General features: G+C 34.1%; 2 protein-coding genes across 2 annotated transcripts; one reads left to right on the top strand and one right to left on the bottom strand.

Annotated features, from left to right (window-relative positions):
• Window positions 1–12,320: 12,320 nt before the first annotated feature.
• On the bottom strand, window positions 12,321–13,073 carry LOC140450718 (matrilysin-like). Its single transcript, XM_072544389.1, has one exon. The coding sequence runs from the start codon at window positions 13,071–13,073 to the stop codon at window positions 12,321–12,323; it is 753 nt and encodes a 250-aa protein (XP_072400490.1).
• Window positions 13,074–13,614: 541 nt separating this feature from the next.
• LOC140450717 (uncharacterized) lies at window positions 13,615–16,906 on the top strand. The gene is made up of 2 exons (XM_072544387.1): window positions 13,615–13,730; window positions 14,710–16,906. Exon 2 carries the CDS (start codon window positions 15,047–15,049, stop codon window positions 16,904–16,906), a length of 1,860 nt encoding a protein of 619 aa, XP_072400488.1. The 5' UTR covers window positions 13,615–13,730; window positions 14,710–15,046.
• The last annotated feature ends 225 nt before the right edge of the window (window positions 16,907–17,131 follow it).

The following is a 17,131-nucleotide window of genomic DNA, read 5'->3' as shown; positions in this document are numbered from 1 at the left end:
AATGGCGCTTGCTTAGAAGTAGTGAACTTGTAAAAGATTTTTCTGGCAATATAAATGCAGAAGAATTTTGGGAAAAAATTAGCAAAATTCAATATGCAATTTTGCATTTAATATACTGTCACTACCACATTCATCTGCGAATGCGGAACGCATATTTTCACAAGTTAATCTTATGAAAAACACCCATAGAAATCGCCTGTCGAGTGTATCAATAGTAGGTAACTTGCACACTAAAAATTAGTTGAAAAGTAACAACAAAACATGCTTTTCTGTGGATTTTGGAGAAGATATTTTAAAATATCACAATTCCAATATGTACAATAAACAAAGTGAGGAAGGGCTTACAGATGAATAGTTGGACTCAGATAACTAAAGAAAAAAATAAAATGTACTATTTTAAATATTTTGTTCTTTTAAAGTTTGTTTACATAATAACTATTTATTTGTTTGTTAACGTTTTACATGCTTATTTAAGTAAAAATATTTGTTGTAATTTTTTTTAATTAATATCCCATTCACTGTGACATTGCTATATCCATTTTTAATTAATTGTGGCATATCTGACCTTAAATGTTTTATTGTTCATTTTGATATAGTGCTTCACTTGTGCCGATAACATTTCTATGGGGTTTATTTAGCAGTGATAAAATGGTAAACATAGAACTGTATGTCCTCTTTCCTGTGTCATTTACATAAAGCACTTTTTCATGAAATTCAGATTTTACCTGTGCAACACATTCCAACAAATCTTTTTTTAACGTCTTCGTATAGTACTTTATTGTTGATCATTCAATGTATAATGTGTTGTTTTCGTCAACTTGTTGCGGGAATGTTTTCAATTATTCTAGGGAAATTTGTAAAATGTTGAGAAGTAACTGTTCTATAAACCACTTTCCATAAGTATCTGCATCCACTTCATGATGAACGTCTGCCGAACTTTTCTTACAGAGGAATTTAAACTGGTATTCACTCCTTCAATAAAGGCTTGCCGACACTTTTTTATAGTGCCATCCTGCCATAATTTGCTTACACAGTGTTCACCTAAGATTCATCTAAAAAATGCATATTAAAACACAAGTATTAAATAACAATAAACCTGGCTACCTTGTCCTCTGTGTGTTTGTTTAATAAATATGTATGTCTCATCTTATTATGTACTCCGGTTTAAACAACATGGTTTTTCGTTCAACTTTCTTATAAAGCCAGTTATTATAACCCTATGTAAAGTTGGATCTGTTAAATGGAAAAATTTTCTTCATTATAGATAGCTTGCAGAGAGGAACAAATTAAAGGCAGGTGAAACATTTTGAATAAAATAATAGTGTATTTTACGTCAAACGGCTATTTTCTTGAATTGGCTTGATTTTGCAGAGTTTCTTGCCACTTGAAGATTGGCCGCTTTCCACTTCTTCTTGTTTTACAGCATACACGCTGCGTTCTGTCTCTGCAACATAAACATAATGCTGTACTTACTTCTGTCACAGCATCAGAGCAGCACTTTCATTCATCGATTTTGCAAAATAATTAAAAACACTACAATATCAATCATTTATTTTAACAAAACAGGTTAACTGAAAGTTTATATGTCCATTGTCAATGATAAAAACTGAATGCCACAATTGACATTGACAGTTCATTGAACATTGCACAGAACACACTTTAACACAGTTGCCTATCTATAAACGTAAAAATATTTCCCCTCGGAGACCTCGGAAGCTACTAGACGTGCTACGCTCTAGCAGCTCCTATACGTAAAATCGACCCGCACGAGAGAAGATGCGCAAGATTCGGTACCATTTTCAGTTAGGGCCATACCTCACCGGGACGCCACGGCGGCGTAGCCAGCGACGTTTCCAAATAATTCTTTTAAAACGAATGGCAGGTACCTCACTTGGCGACCACTTCCCAACGGGCCCGAATTGGAGGCGTCGCCAGTGTCTACAGTTCCACTTGTGGCGACTGGCTACCCTGGCCACGATACCAGCAATATAAACGAGAGTGTACGTACCGTCACTCATTCAGTCGCCAACCAGTCGCTACTTTGAAAACTACGAAGCAAAATGAGTTTTGATACAGAAAGATTTATTGTAGAAATCGAAAATCGACCATGTTTGTGGAACAGTGCATAACAGGACTTAGTCAATATTTTTCAAGATAAAGAAGATATACTACCGTATATGGAATGTAGTCACTATTTCCTAGTGGTTTGGTTTCAGGAATATTTAGAGAATTGCTAACAAGGTTCTGGTAAAAAGAAGTTTCTTTGAAAATTCCCGAATCACTGCTTCTTCCATACGCTCCGATATCTACATATGTGAAATTATAATTAGCATCACATATTGCAAGTAAAACAATGGAAAAGTAATATTTATAGTTATAGTACAGCGATCCGGAATTTATCGGTTGAATTAGTCTGATATGTTTTCCGTCGATAGCACCGATGCAATGTGGAAAATTCGAGTTTTTTTCAAATCCATTTGCATTTGTTTCCCAATCGTTTTCTGTATTTGGCATAATTATAAATTTTTCTTGATGTTGGCATATTATGTCGCACACTTCTCTAATTATAGTACAAATCGTTGTATAACCAAGTCTGTAGTTGTAATAGAGTTCTTTGGACGTACATCCTGATGCAAGATACCTAGAACAAAAAAATAATTAAATTATCTCGTCAATTTATTTTTATCCATTATGTATATTATAAATATATTACCATCTATATTAATTATATATAAATTTTCATTTGTTTCAGGTGTTGCTTTACAGAAAAAGTGGAAAAGTATACGAGGGAGTTATACAAGGGAAGTTAGTCGACAAAAAAATTTAAAGTCTGGATCCGGTGGTGGATCACGAAAAAGACAATATGTATTCTTCCAGCAGCTGCAATTTTTAAAACCTGTGGTAGCTATTAACCCTTTGTTTCCTGAAAACTTTTAAAATCAAACACTGAGGTAAAAATTAAATAAGCTTACTCTATTGGGTTCCTAAAAGACAAAAAAGTGAAAAATATATTTTTTTAATAGGCTATGGTTTTGACACGATACTACTAGGAAACTAAAGATTTTTCTTAAACAAATAAAAATCTGATAACTAAATAATATAATAGTATAAAACGTAGGTTACTTTTTATGATACAACGAAAAACAGTTATTTTTTTCGCTAAAGCACAATCCAACCTTACACGTCGCACACTCCCACCTGGTTCTGTGAGGATCCTTACTAGTGCTACAAAAAGCACATCGTCTAGATGTCCCGTGTTGTGGCATATGCAAACATTGGTCAAAGCGTTTCTCATAAGGCACAATTTTTTTGAAATGGTTCTTTGTGACTGTAGGAGAAGCAACCCTACTTCTTGGCAGTTTACTACCACTGGCGACGATTAACCCTGAAGCTACAGATAACCTAAAAAATTTCAAGTTTGGAACCGCTCATTTCACTTTTTTGTTGGAAAAGAATAAAAGAATTCACAACAGATATATCTATGAAATGCGTTAATATTCGGTGCCACCATTTCTTTGATTTGCAGCCAATCTCATACACAGATTTCAGCATATCTGTTTTGTCAAGGTAGCCCATATGCTGGTTATATTCTTTGACCATCGTTGGACAGGCCACGGCTTGTGAATTTCCGTCTTTTTACTTGTGGGAAACAGCTTCTTCTGAAGGGTTTTGATGATTTCCCAAAAAATGCACTACTTTCCGGTCCCTCCACTTTACAAACACCAGTCCATCGTTGCTGACCCTCCAATCCGATTGTCCTCGGATGTGGTAATGGTGTAATTCTTTGTCATTTGGGATATCGTTTCGGTTAGTCCTGACAGTGTCGCACGCATAAATACATTCTGATTGAAGTTTTTTTTTGTAAGGGCACAGAGTTGAAAAAGTTATCAAAGAAAACGTGATATCATTTTGCCACCAAATCTCGGGTCAAATCTAAGATAACTCTTTGGCCCAAATCTTTTTTAGGTTGATCGTTAGTTTTTCCAACATATATTTGAAATTGGCAAACATATCCATTCTCGTCAGATCGAACCCAAACTTTATAACCCATCTTGATGGGTTTTACAGGCATAAATTGCTTTAGACAACTACGACCCTTGAACTGAATCATAGCTTCGTCTATGGATGGATGTTTTGAAGGGCCATATGAAGAACGAAACCTTTCTGATAAACAAAGGGTGAACTTGGAGAGTCGCGACGCGGCATCACAGAATTACCTGCTAAATGCACGTTTCCTAGATGCCAAGTAAACCCATCTCTAGACATAGCTGAACTTATGTAGTAATCTCGTAGTTTCTCTCTAGATGACCAGTAATCCACATAACTGGGCAACCTTTTGATTCCCATTAATATGTTGATTGCAATGAACATTTGCATTTCTTTAGCAGAAGTTGGTGTAAATGAAGAGCGTAGACGTTTGTTTCGAATACAATTTTGTCAATTAAAGTTCCGGGGAACAAGTGTAAAAAAAATCTACTGGCTTCTCCATATCATCTGGAATTTTAGGACCGTTTTCCTCAGTGAACTGCTTGATGTTAGTAACGCGAGATGCCGCTGAGTTAGTCCAGGTTGTTTTTTCAGCTAATTCTATATCCCTCAAAATAGAAGGGGGAATATTGTCCTCGTCGTCCAGGAAGGCTTCATCATCGGGTATATTCTCTGAATTGTCGTCTCTTGAATGTTGGTCTGGCTGGTCATTTTCAATTATTATTGGTATATTCGCAATGTCAAGCATATCCTCTTCGTCACTACTCGATTCATCTGACTCGCCATCTGAAGGAATATTATCTAATACTGTGAATAGACCACCCGACGACATATTATTTAGCTCTCTGAATGGATATACTTTTTTTCCTGAATTAAAAAAAAATAAGTACAAATGTTATCTAGTTTATACATCAATATATGTCAATATACTTATTGTAAAGTGAAAACTTTTAGTGTTAATCGTACATACAAATGTTTCTAATATTGTAAATAAAAAATAACGTTACCTGCCTTAGTGAAATAATCCAAAAATCACCAAAATTGCTTATACCACTAGCTCGGTTCAAAACACGTGTTATTACCAACTAATAACTGAATAACGAGAATATAAATAGCGAAGCGCGATACATTTTCAAGTAAGAGGAGTCTTATACATCATATTGCGTGAGTGGTTTCAGTCAAATACCACTGAGAACGTTGCTAAAAATTTAGTTGTATGTGGTTTCACAATGAAACCACTAGGCAACAAAGGGTTAAGGAACCAGAGCACGTTGCTGGTGACGAATCTGTGGAGAATATTGAAACAGACAGGGAGGTGGTACGATGTCCCAAAAGGAAAAAAACAAAAGATACCACTACAGAACCTGAGAAGGATAAATTCCTTGAAACACTTAACAGAAGTATTGAAATGAGAGAAAAACATGAGGCCAATAGTGAGGACGAAGATAGACTATTTTTGCTATCTTTATTAGGTACCCTAAAAAAAGTACCTCAAGAAAAAAATGGTTACGATGAATTTAGATCTAAGATTTCCCAAGTCCCTTCAGAATTTCGTCGGCGCTCCCGTGTTCTGTTAGGCATTACAGATCTGGCAACACCGCTCCATTTGACAAGTCGTAATACAGTAAGACGTTGTATATTTTGTGATCGAAAACGCGACAGATCAACTCGAAAACAATGTGAAAAATGTAAAAGATATGCCCGCAAAGGACATTTGAGGGAGATGTGTGTGGAGTGCATGCAGCAAATTTAGGCTATTTTACATTAAAAATTTTAAACTCAAAATTATTCTTAATTTTTTTGTTTTATCCCAGGATTACTATGTAATGCATGTTGTATTATTTAATGTTCTTATATATATTTGTTAATACAGAAAACAAGGGTATTATGCAATTTGTGGACCTTGGTGCAAAATTATACGCAAAAATGAATTAAAATATATTATTTAAATTTTATAGAAGTTTTCAGTGTTTATTTTATATTATTTTCATATTATCGTGGCATGTACATTGTACATGCACCGATAACTGTACAGTTTTATCACATACACGCTAGGGCTTTGCAAGGTTAAAACCATCATGCAAACCCTAACGTGTATGGCCTCCATAACGTAGGGTTAAACTCAGCTCATAACCTAAGCGTATTATTAGTTTACGTGTCGAAGCGGAAAGAATAGTGAATCGGAATAATATTCCGATTCTTAAAATCATCCAATTCCGCCCATCATTAAAATAGTGGTGCTGCAGAGGATCGGTTATCGAGAGCTCTGTGCCGTAATAGTTACGACGAAGACCAACTGAGGGCGCTGGCACTCATTGTCATTGGCGCGAAGAAAAATCATAACAAAACCATTTAAATTATTGCTATTTAAATAAAGCTGTTGAAATCGATTGTAATCAGGGAACTGCGATTTTGTCTCAGGAGGCTATTAAAAATATTGGTTATTAAGACGACATCTTTTCTTGGGAGTTTTTTTAAGATTTTGCGAGTTATAAGGTCAAATCCTGGAGCTTTATGAGGGTTAAGCAGGTTGATTTCGTTACGGACTTCGTTTGGTGAGAAGTATTTTAGTGGTAATGATAGCTGACAGGGTGCATTAAGGAAGTCTCTAATTTTCCCGTCGTTAATATCGTTGGCCTGTGGGGTGGAGAAGACAGTTGATGGACGTTCTGCAAATCTATTGGATTTTTCTATATCTGATCGAGCCCAGGTTCCATCATTTTTCCAAATTGGTGATTTCATTACTACCGGCCTTTTGAATTTCTTTGTGGCTTTCCGAAGAGAGTTGTCGTCAAGAGAAAGGTTTGTGACATATCTTTCAAAAGATTCGTTTTTGGCTGTTTGGATAGCAGAACGAAGTCTGTGTGTGAGCCTGTTTAGATTTGTTTTATCTATCGCGTTTCTTGTTCTTTGCCATTTATGACGGGCTCTTCTTCTCTCTTCTACTAGTTTTCTAGTGTGGAGGGGTATGCTATACCCTTCATCAATGGTTTTTTCCTTTTCAGGAGTAGCTTTCCAAGCGGCCTGTTGTATTTGTTCCATTAGATATTTTACAGCTTCTTCAATATCGTTTTTGTGTTTGAGTCGAATGTCAAGAGATATTTTTTCATTGATTTCCTCTTTGAATTGAACCCAATTCGTGTTACTGGAACATAGCCTTGGTGCAAGAGTTTTCAAATTATATTGGTACTTAAAGTAATCAAGGTGGGACTGTGGTCCGAATGTAGATCAAAACTGGGGGTGATGTCGCTGTGTATTTCAGGTATTCCCTTAGTTATAGCAAAGTCTAGCAGATCAGGAATTTTGTTGTTATCAGTGGGCCAGTATGCGGTGGTACTAGTTGTTAGGTATTTCAGGTTATTATCTTGTATGATCTTTAATAGATTTCTGCTTTTTGGAGATACCAGTCTTGCTCCCCAGGTTGTATGTTTTGCATTCCAGTCCCCTGCCACTAGGAAATGTGAGCCAAGTTGTTCAAAAAACTCTCTGTATTCCTCCAGATTGATAGTACTGCGTGGTGGGCTGTAGATAGAAGCTATTGTTAATGGGAAGGTGAGCGCTTGTACTTTTATGATAGTACTCTGATTTTGTTGGTGATATATGGAGCAAGTTCGTAGTGTTTTATAGCTCTACGGATTATTACAACTGAACCAGCATGGGCTGCTCCATCTGGATGGTTTGCGTAATAGACAGAGTAGTGTAGAATTTTTATAAAAGACTCTCAGTTGTGTGACTCTCAGATATAAGTGGGATGTCTATTCTGTTTAATTTTAGAAATAGTATAATTTCTTGCACATGGTTTGTTAGACCATTTGAGTTCCTTGTCTTTTCACCCGTTTTCTCTTATTGCCAACTTCTTTCCAAGGATGTTTATTTTCGTTTTCTGTTTCGTTAAGTTCTACGTCGCTATCGCTATCCGTGTAGTTATTAGTGTTTTGTGATGATGAGAGTGAGCATTGAGGGTTTGTGGATACTGTTGTGCATTGGGACTGAATAAGGTTTTAAGTGTTTTGAATATTTTGTGCAGTTGATTGACTAGGAAATTGTACTTGGTTTGCTATAGCTATTTGGGTTGGAGTAGGTATTTGGTTTAGGCATGACATTTGATTTGTTGTCTGGTTAGATATTGTTTGATTAATATACAAAAATGGTACTTGCGGTTTTACTGCTGTTTGGTTTGACTGGTTCTGGTTATTTATTGTTGGGACATCCTGTATAGTATTCATTTGTTGATAAATTCGTTGGCCATTATTATCAAATCCTAATAAGTTCCCCCAAGGGAACATATTTCTTTGTTTGACTAATCACTTAGTTTTTGTTACTTTTCACTTTAACAATTTTTTGATGCTGATAAGATAATTACTAGTTAATTAGGTAGTTTTACGATAAGGAAGTTCTCTAGCACTTTGAATGACGGTACATGTTCACGCTTCGAGAATCAGATTGCTACTAACTTCATACTTGAGTACATTAAACTTGGCCACCTATCCCTAACACGGGACACTGACGATAATTCTGGATTCTTCTTACCTCATCATTTTGTTTTCAAGGAATCATCAACCAACACAAAATTAAGAGTTGTATTTGACGGTAGTGCAGAAACTACCACAGGCTACTCATTAAATGACATCATGTATGTCGGCCCTCACTTACAAGATAACTTATTTTACATTTTACTTAGATTTCGACAACATAAGTTGGTACTAGGTGCAGACATCACTAAAATGTATCGTCAAGTTTTCATAACGCCAGAACAACGTTATCTTCAAAAGATCCTTTGGAGATTTAATACAAATAATGAGATTTCTGTCTAGATACTAAACACTGTTACATACGGCACTGCATCAGCAGCATTTTTTGCCATTAGGTCTCTTCATGAAATTGCCTACAGACATATCTCCGAATTCCCAAAGGTTGCTTCCATCATTTTACACGACTTTTATGTAGATGACTTACTAACTGTCTGCGACACATCTGAAGAACTCCGAGAAATCAAGGAAACTATTTTAGACTTATTATCTTCTTACGGTTTTTCTCTAAGAAAATGGACTACTAATGATTCATCTGTACAAATTCATTCTGATCCAGAATTCCTATCTATTGGTTCTGACGAACACAACAAAACACTAGGATTACTCTGGAATCCGTCTTCTGATTCCCTACAATAGAGTTTCCCAAACTTATCTAAAAAAATTTTGCTAAAAAATTTGTTCGCGACTCCCCAATTTCCCCCCACTCATTTATTTAATATTATTTGACAGAAATAGCGTGCCTAATTTACAATTATCTGATGGTTTCTCAAATTAAATTTTACTTTACTGTTTAAGTTTAAATCAAAAACAATTATTTTATTTTAATACAATTATTTTAATGATTGCGATCTGTCCCACTAGTAATTAGTAGTAGGTACTTCTGCCAGAATAGCATTTACAATAGAAATAAATAATAAGAAGTCGACTGCACATTGTACACCGCGACATATAAGCTTGTGTCTACATCGCAAAACTCTTCCATGATAATCGCGAAAGCGCTCGCTACTAGATGGCACTTTGGAACGTTCTCGTAGCCTCGTTTTGGCTTTATATAGGCGGCGATGCGCAACGAAACCTCAGTTCGAATCCAAACAGCCTATGGTGGCGAACGCGGTGTTGAGTAATGAGTAAATATTTTACGACTTACGTATTCCGGTTTACGTATTTACGTCTACGATAAATTATAAATTATGGATAAGTTTTTAAAAAGAAGTGCAGAACCATCTACGTCTGAAAGTGACAGTAGCAGCAATAAAAAGAAAAACAGATTCTACATTGATGAATATTTTAAATATGGTTTTACCGTTATTTCCAATAAATCACAATGTGTTATTTGTGGACAAGTCTTGTCAAAAGAAAGCATGAAGCCATCAAAGTTACTTCGACATTTAAATAGCAAACATCCAGATAAAAAAGACAAGCCCGTAGAATTCTTTGAAAGAAAGCTGAACGTCCTTCACAAACAGCAAGATAGTTTTCCCTTGGCAACCAGTACTAATGAAAAAGCATTATTAGCAAGTTATAAAGTTGCTTATCGTGTTGCCAAAACTAGTAATCCGCACACAATTGCTGAAAATCTGATTTTTCCAGCAGCTGTTGAAATGGTACATATAATGTGTGGGGAAAGAGAGGCTGCAAAATTAAATGCAATACCTGTGTCAAATAATACTATCCAAAGAAGAATTAGTGATATGGCAGAAGACATTCAAGCGCAAGTTGTGGAAAATCTTAATAAATGCACGTACTTCTCTCTTCAAACGGACGAATCCACAGATATATCTAACTGTGCCCAATTCATTACGTTTGTAAGATATGATACAAATAATGGCATTCAAGAAGATATTTTATTTTGTTCCCCATTGGAGACCAATACCACTGAAAAATGTTTAATAGACACTTTTGTGAAACGTACAAGTAAATATGATATTGACTGGGGTAAATGTATTGCTATATGCACAGATGGTGCTAAAGCTATGACAGGACAAAATCTGGTCTTGTCGTCAAATTACAAGATATAATGCCTAATGCCAAATGGAGACATTGTTTTTTACATCGAGAAGCTCTTGCGTCCAAAGCTTTACCTCCTGAAATGGACTGTGTTATGAAAACCATCATTAAAGTTGTACATTCCATTAAAGGAAAAGTTTTGCAGACCCGTATTTTTAGAAAAATTTGCGAAGACATGGGTGCTTTATTTGAAAATCTTCTCTATCACACCGAAGTAAGTTGGCTTTCAAGGGGCAACGTCTTAAAAAGAGTATTTCACTTAAGAGCTGAGCTTTTAATGTATTTGAAAGATGAGAAGTCCCATATGAAAATCAATTTTCCGATCCTATTTGGCTTCTGAAACTAGGTTTCCTTGCTGATATTTTCGAGCAATTAAATATTTTGAACAGTAATTTACAAGGTCGCGACATTAATATAATTACAGCCACAGATAAAATTAAGGCGTTTCTAAGAAAAATCGATAGTAGATGAACAACACGGCCATGACTATCAGCATAGGGAAAACAATGTGTTAGAGAGAGACGTCGCAGTTCGTGACGGCCATGACTATCAGCATAGGGAAAGCAATGTGTTAGAGAGAGACGTCGCATTTCGTGACGTACTGGCGACGTCCGAGCGCGGTGCGCGATCCTATTTTTAGGTGGGTCGTACGGTGCGCGAACCAGATGCGCGGTCGGTACCTTAATTTTTCACGTCGTACGGTGCGCGAACCAGATGTGCGGTCGGTACCTTAATTTTTCACGCGTTGCATTGGGATCTCGTAGATATGAAGGGCGCGGCAGACCATTTGAATTTTGGAATTTAAATAAAACAAGATAAACAATATAATTTTTTTTTATTAAAAGAACTATCACTAAGAAAGAACACAGCATTCTTTATTCGTATATAATTACAATTTTGTTTAACTTGAATTTTGGAATTTAAATAAAACAAGATAAACAATATAATTTTTTATTAAAAGAACTATCACTAAGAAAGAACACAGCATTCTTTATTCGTATATAATTACAATTTTGTTTAACAAAGTTTTTAATTGTTTTAATAGACCGTCTTCAGGGCAGGGTATTCCAAAAAGTTCCCAACTAAACGTTCCTGCTGCTACAACTTTACGTATGTATTCGCTGTACTTATAATAGGTATTGTTTTGAAAAAAGTAAATAAACCCATCCGTGTACCTGAATGCTGATGTTATTTTATCAGGTATTCCGGGGAATAGATAATTTATTGGACCACGGTTTAAGACATCTCCAGCTTCATTAAATTCAGTGAATGAATTATCATTGTACAATAAATATGTTTGACCGCTGTTTGTTTGAAATAAGGCATTTATTTTGGTTCTCGCAGGTATAGAAGGAAAAGTAAAACTTTTTTGAAGTTTTAAATTGGGGAAAGGTGCAGCGTAATACCTATTATTGCTTACAGTTATTAAGTGTCCCTCGGAATTCTGAAAAACATGTGAAACTTGCGTAGACCTCAACTCCTTAGGGAGATAATCGGTAATTAATTCTGGATGTTTTGGAAGACGCATTTCATTTAAATCAAACTTCCATAAATATTTGTCAGACCCAACGTACATTCGATAATTTGGAAACTGTGGAGATGTGGCTAGAAACATAAAATCGGGATACTGAATTAGACATATGTTTTTTATTGCAGGTGTTTTCGGCAAATAGGTCCCGTTTTTTAGTTCAGGTGTATTCGGTACATAGCTCCTGGTTTGCGAAATTGTTTGCGCTTGCGTGACTGGTGTTGTTGTTGGTATCGAATGTTGTTCTGTTTGTCCATATAGTATGCTCATTGCCTTTTTATCATCATCACCAAAACTTGGCACATCTTGTTGATACCAAGCATACATAATAGACGAATCACTATTACTATGTTCCAGTCCGAGGAATGACCAATTTCATGCATTAGGACAGCCAAAAAATTGACTTCACCATCAGGAGCTCTACCATTTCCTACATACCACCGTTCATTAGCATCAAGATGAATTTCGGTACACTCACCGTTTGCGCTGGGATAGTATGCGTGGGCCAATACTTTTCCAGGACCATCGAAAGTAAATGAACATTTAGAGGTTCCTTGACAACTTGCTCGAAAATTATGATTATTTGGCACCACAGTTATAGTAATATCCGGCTTTGAAGAAGGTATTATTACTCGTTTAAACTTTAAATTAGATATTTTCTCCCATCTAGCGAAAGCTTCTGCAGCAAGATTTATATAACTAGGATTACTAATAGCTTGAGGAAAATACCAACTTAATTTCGTTTTATTCCACTTCGAATGAATTGCATAGTTATTGTCGCCAACAGAACATCGAGGCTTATTCATCAAATTCATTGTGTCATTATTTAATGTTCCGGTCACCGGAAGATTGTATCTTTCTTGAAATTCAACTAAGGCCACATCTACACTAGAAATAGCATTACTTGACGCATTTAGATATCCGAAACGCATTAGAAAAGAACTAGCATACTCCAGAGTGCTATTTTCTGCACACTCAGTTACAGAGAGCAACAATAAGACATGTAAACAGACAAGCATCTTGGTTTATACTAATCCTTAAAATGTTTAATTAAGGTATTTTATACAAATTATTAAAAAATATTTAAAGTAAAAACGTTGAAAATAACGATGAAAAATAAATGTTAGCAGAACATTTACATACCGCGTGCTGGGAATCTAATCTCAAAGTTATTTACGTAAATTATTAAGAAATAATTAAACGTTGAAAATAACGACGCAAAATAAATGATATCAGAAATTTAATTGCTAATAAACACTACTTTTTATTGATCGTTATTTTTTATTATACCGCATAAGGTCAAGCGACCGACATTCTTATCTCAAACACTACTTTAATTGGTCGTTAATCTCAAAGTTATTTGCGTAAATTATTCAGAAATAATTAAATGTTGAAAATAACGACGCAAAATAAATGATAGCAGAAATTTAATTGCTAATAAATACTACTTTTTATTGGTCGTTATTTTTTATTATACCGCATAAGGTCAAGCGATCGACATTCTTATACCCACATGTTGTTATTGAACTGCCTTTCTTATCACGTGCACGGGGAATGCTGGTATTTTTCAACCAACAAAGTGGAGGGTACAGCAGCTTTAAATTGAAGCGAAATCATTTCAACCTTCAGTATCAATTTTATTCTGACAGTGTGTGTTAGTGTAACTAGATTGCAAGGTAAGTTTGAGATTTTTTAAAATTAAATAATTGTGACCTCATGCAAGCATTTTGAATGTTAAATAATTTCTGTTTTACTTTTTATTTTCTGTTCTGTAGTTACAGTAAATAATTGTCTACAAAAAGGCGCTAGCATTTTAAAGTTTTTCACTTTTTCTTTTTTAACTAGATGTTGTTTGATGTTTATAACATTCCGAGATAAAAATTCATCATCTGTAGTTGTAATAACTGTCTACAAAAAAGACGGCAGCATTTTCTTTTTTTTTACTTTTTATGTTTTTCGTAATTATTCTATACCGAATTTTTTAAGATAAATAAGACGATAGCATTTTGTCTTTTTTACTTTTTATGTTTTTCGTAATTATTCTGTGCCAAAATCAAGATTTATTCTTTTTGAATTAAATGTTGTTTGCTTTGCTGTTTATAACATTCCGAGATTTAATAAAAAATTCAGCATCTATAGTTGCAATAACTGTCTACAAAAAAGACGCAGCATTTTGTCTTCTTTTACTTTTTATGTTTTTCGTAATTATTCTGTACCAAAATCAAGATTTATTCTTTTTGAATTAAATGTTGTTTGCTTTGCTGTTTATAACATTCCGAGATTTAATAAAAAATTCAGCATCTATAGTTGCAATAACTGTCCACAAAAAAAAAAAAAGACGATGGCATTTTGTCTTTTTACTTTTATGTTTTTGTATTCTATATAAAAATCAATTCAGCATCTGTAGTTGCATTAAATAATTGTCAATTATGTTTGTTTTACTGTTCATTTTTCCTCTTTTCGTGTTATAAATCTTTTATTTCAGATTAGCATTTTGTCTTTTTTACTTTTATGTTTTTTGTATTCTATGTAAAAATCAATTCAGCATCTGTAGTTGCATTAAATAATTGCCAATTATGTTTGTTTTACTGTTCATTTTTCTCTTTTGATTTTGCAACGTTTCTGCTTTGCTAGTATATTATTCTTTTATTTCAGATGGATTTAACTAAAATTAATTCAGCGTCTGTCGTTGTAGCAAGAAAACCAATACGAAAATTAAAGGACTTGCCTAAAGACATCCCGCAACCGATAAAGGAGGCAAAACTTGTCACAACCAAATTTGGTACATCTGTACTACTCGACATAGGCGACGAGGTGGTGTTTTTGCCGGAACGGGTAACAGAAATATACCAACCAGCAGTGCCCGAGTTTGCATCAGGAAAATACTCGTTAGTGTATCAAGGCCAGGTGGAGTTGGGAGGAAAATACCAGCCTATGTCAAGTTTCAAAATAATCTAGAGCGTCAAAAGAAAAAGAGAGAGAGGTAAGCATTATGGATATTGTCAAACAATGTGAAAATTTATTGTTATTCATCAAAAGAGTCAGAAAGATAGTTTTTGATAAATTTACAGCTAAAGACGAAGAAGTTTGGTTGAAACGCATAACGAAACAAATTAAAACTTGCAATAAAGTAATAAAAAAACGCAATTTGCCTATAGGTACAATTAGAAAACTGCAAACGCATGTTGGACATTTTAAACATTTTAAACAAAGTATTTTAAATAGACATGTAGGCATGGGACTAGACAATAAACTAAAAACAAGAGTTAAATGGGAAAATGTTGTTTCCGCGTTCAATAGTCGAATTAAAACTGGAGTTATAATTAATTTATATCATAAGGACCTAGCATATTTCCTAAATGATTGTTATATTATTTTTAAAAATAAAATCAGAAAAATTTTAAAAGCAGATAAAGTTGTTAAAGTTAATGTTTGTTTTTGCGGAGAATTTATTAAAAAATCTGGGGAGGAGGAAATTTTAACTTTTAATTATTTTAATACAAAAAATGCTATATTAGACATATCTACTGATACAGAGCGATGGTTTTTTGAGAATGTTAAAGATAAAATAAATAATAAGTTATCGGAATTTCAGGAAAAGGACTCAGGTTTTGCATTAAATAAAATTGTATCTTTAGAAGTAAATATTAATCGATATGAAATTGGAAATGGTTCATCTTATATTAAACTCCCAGAGTCTATTCAAAAAAAGCGTGCTTGTATTAATGTAAAAAATTCAGATCAGGCATGTTTTTATTGGGCAATAGTTAGTGCGCTTTATCCGGCTAAACTAAATAAAGAACGTACATCCTCATATCCATGGTACAGTACAGTATTAAAAACAGAAGACTTAGAGGCACCAATGCCGTTACATCAAATTTCAAAATTTGAAAAATTAAATAATGTTTCCATCAATGTATATGCTTTAGAATTGATAGAAAATAATGAAAAGTCATTTTTCGCAGTATATCCAGCAAGATTAACTAAAACAGTAGTTGCCAAACACGTAAATCTTCTTTTAATTCAAAATCAGTATTTTCCTAAATTAAACGATTATGAAGCACCTCCAGTAGATAACGATAATTCTGAAATTAAGTACCACTACTGCCACATTACGAACTTGTCTAGATTAATTTCTAGACAAGTAAATAAAAGAAAGACCAAATTATTTCTTTGTAATAGATGCTTAAATTATTTTTCAACTGAAGGGAAATTGTCTGAACATGAAAAAATGTGTGCAAATATTAATAATTGTAAAATGTCATTTCCTAAATATGAAGCTGTTAGTTTTAAAAATTATACTTATAAACAAACAACGCCATTTGTTATATATGCAGATTTTGAGTGCATGCTAGAAAAAGTTACAGATCACCAAGCATCTATTTCTACTAAAAAATATCAAAAACATATTCCGTATAGTGCTGGATACTATGTAAAATGTAGTTATGATGAAAAGTTGTCTTTTTATAAGAGCTATAGAGGCATTGACTGCATGGATTGGTTTGCTAGTGAAATACCAAATTTAGCTCAAAGTATTTATTCAAAAATGAAGACAATTATACCAATGGAGGAAAAACCAAGTACTTGTGGGGCTACAGTGTGCCACATATGCGAAAAATGTTTTTCTCCTACAGATATCGTTGTCAGAGATCACGATCATTTTACAGGAGCGTTCAGAAATTTCGCCCACCTGGCATGTAATTTAAATTTTAAAAAAATCTTTGTCGTCCCCCTGATTTTTCACAATCTGAGTGGCTATGATAGCCATTTTATAATTTCAGAATTAAGTAAAAAAGGAGATATTAGTCTACTACCAATCAATAAAAAAAAAATACATTTCATTTACACTTAACGATGCAGTTACTAACATAAAATTTCGATTTATTGATTCATTAAGATGTTTAGGGACCTCTTTAGATGAGTTAGCATCAACATTAGATAAAAATAGCTTTATAATTTGCAAACGAGAATTTGGCAATTTAAGTGACGAAAAATTTAAATTAATAACTAAAAAAGGGGTTTTTTGTTATGATTTTATTGATTGTTGGGAAAAATTAAACATTACCGATTTACCTCC

The sequence above is a fragment of the Diabrotica undecimpunctata genome, chromosome 9 (assembly GCF_040954645.1).
Source record: "Diabrotica undecimpunctata isolate CICGRU chromosome 9, icDiaUnde3, whole genome shotgun sequence".
Classification (NCBI taxonomy): domain Eukaryota; kingdom Metazoa; phylum Arthropoda; class Insecta; order Coleoptera; family Chrysomelidae; genus Diabrotica; species Diabrotica undecimpunctata.
This window is presented reverse-complemented; position numbering and strand designations above follow the sequence as displayed.

Coding starts and splice junctions, on each gene's coding strand:
- LOC140450717 (XM_072544387.1), top strand. CDS start 15,047: ATGGATATTGTCAAACAATGTGAAAATTTATTGTTATTCATCAAAAGA.
- LOC140450718 (XM_072544389.1), bottom strand. CDS start 13,073: ATGCTTGTCTGTTTACATGTCTTATTGTTGCTCTCTGTAACTGAGTGT.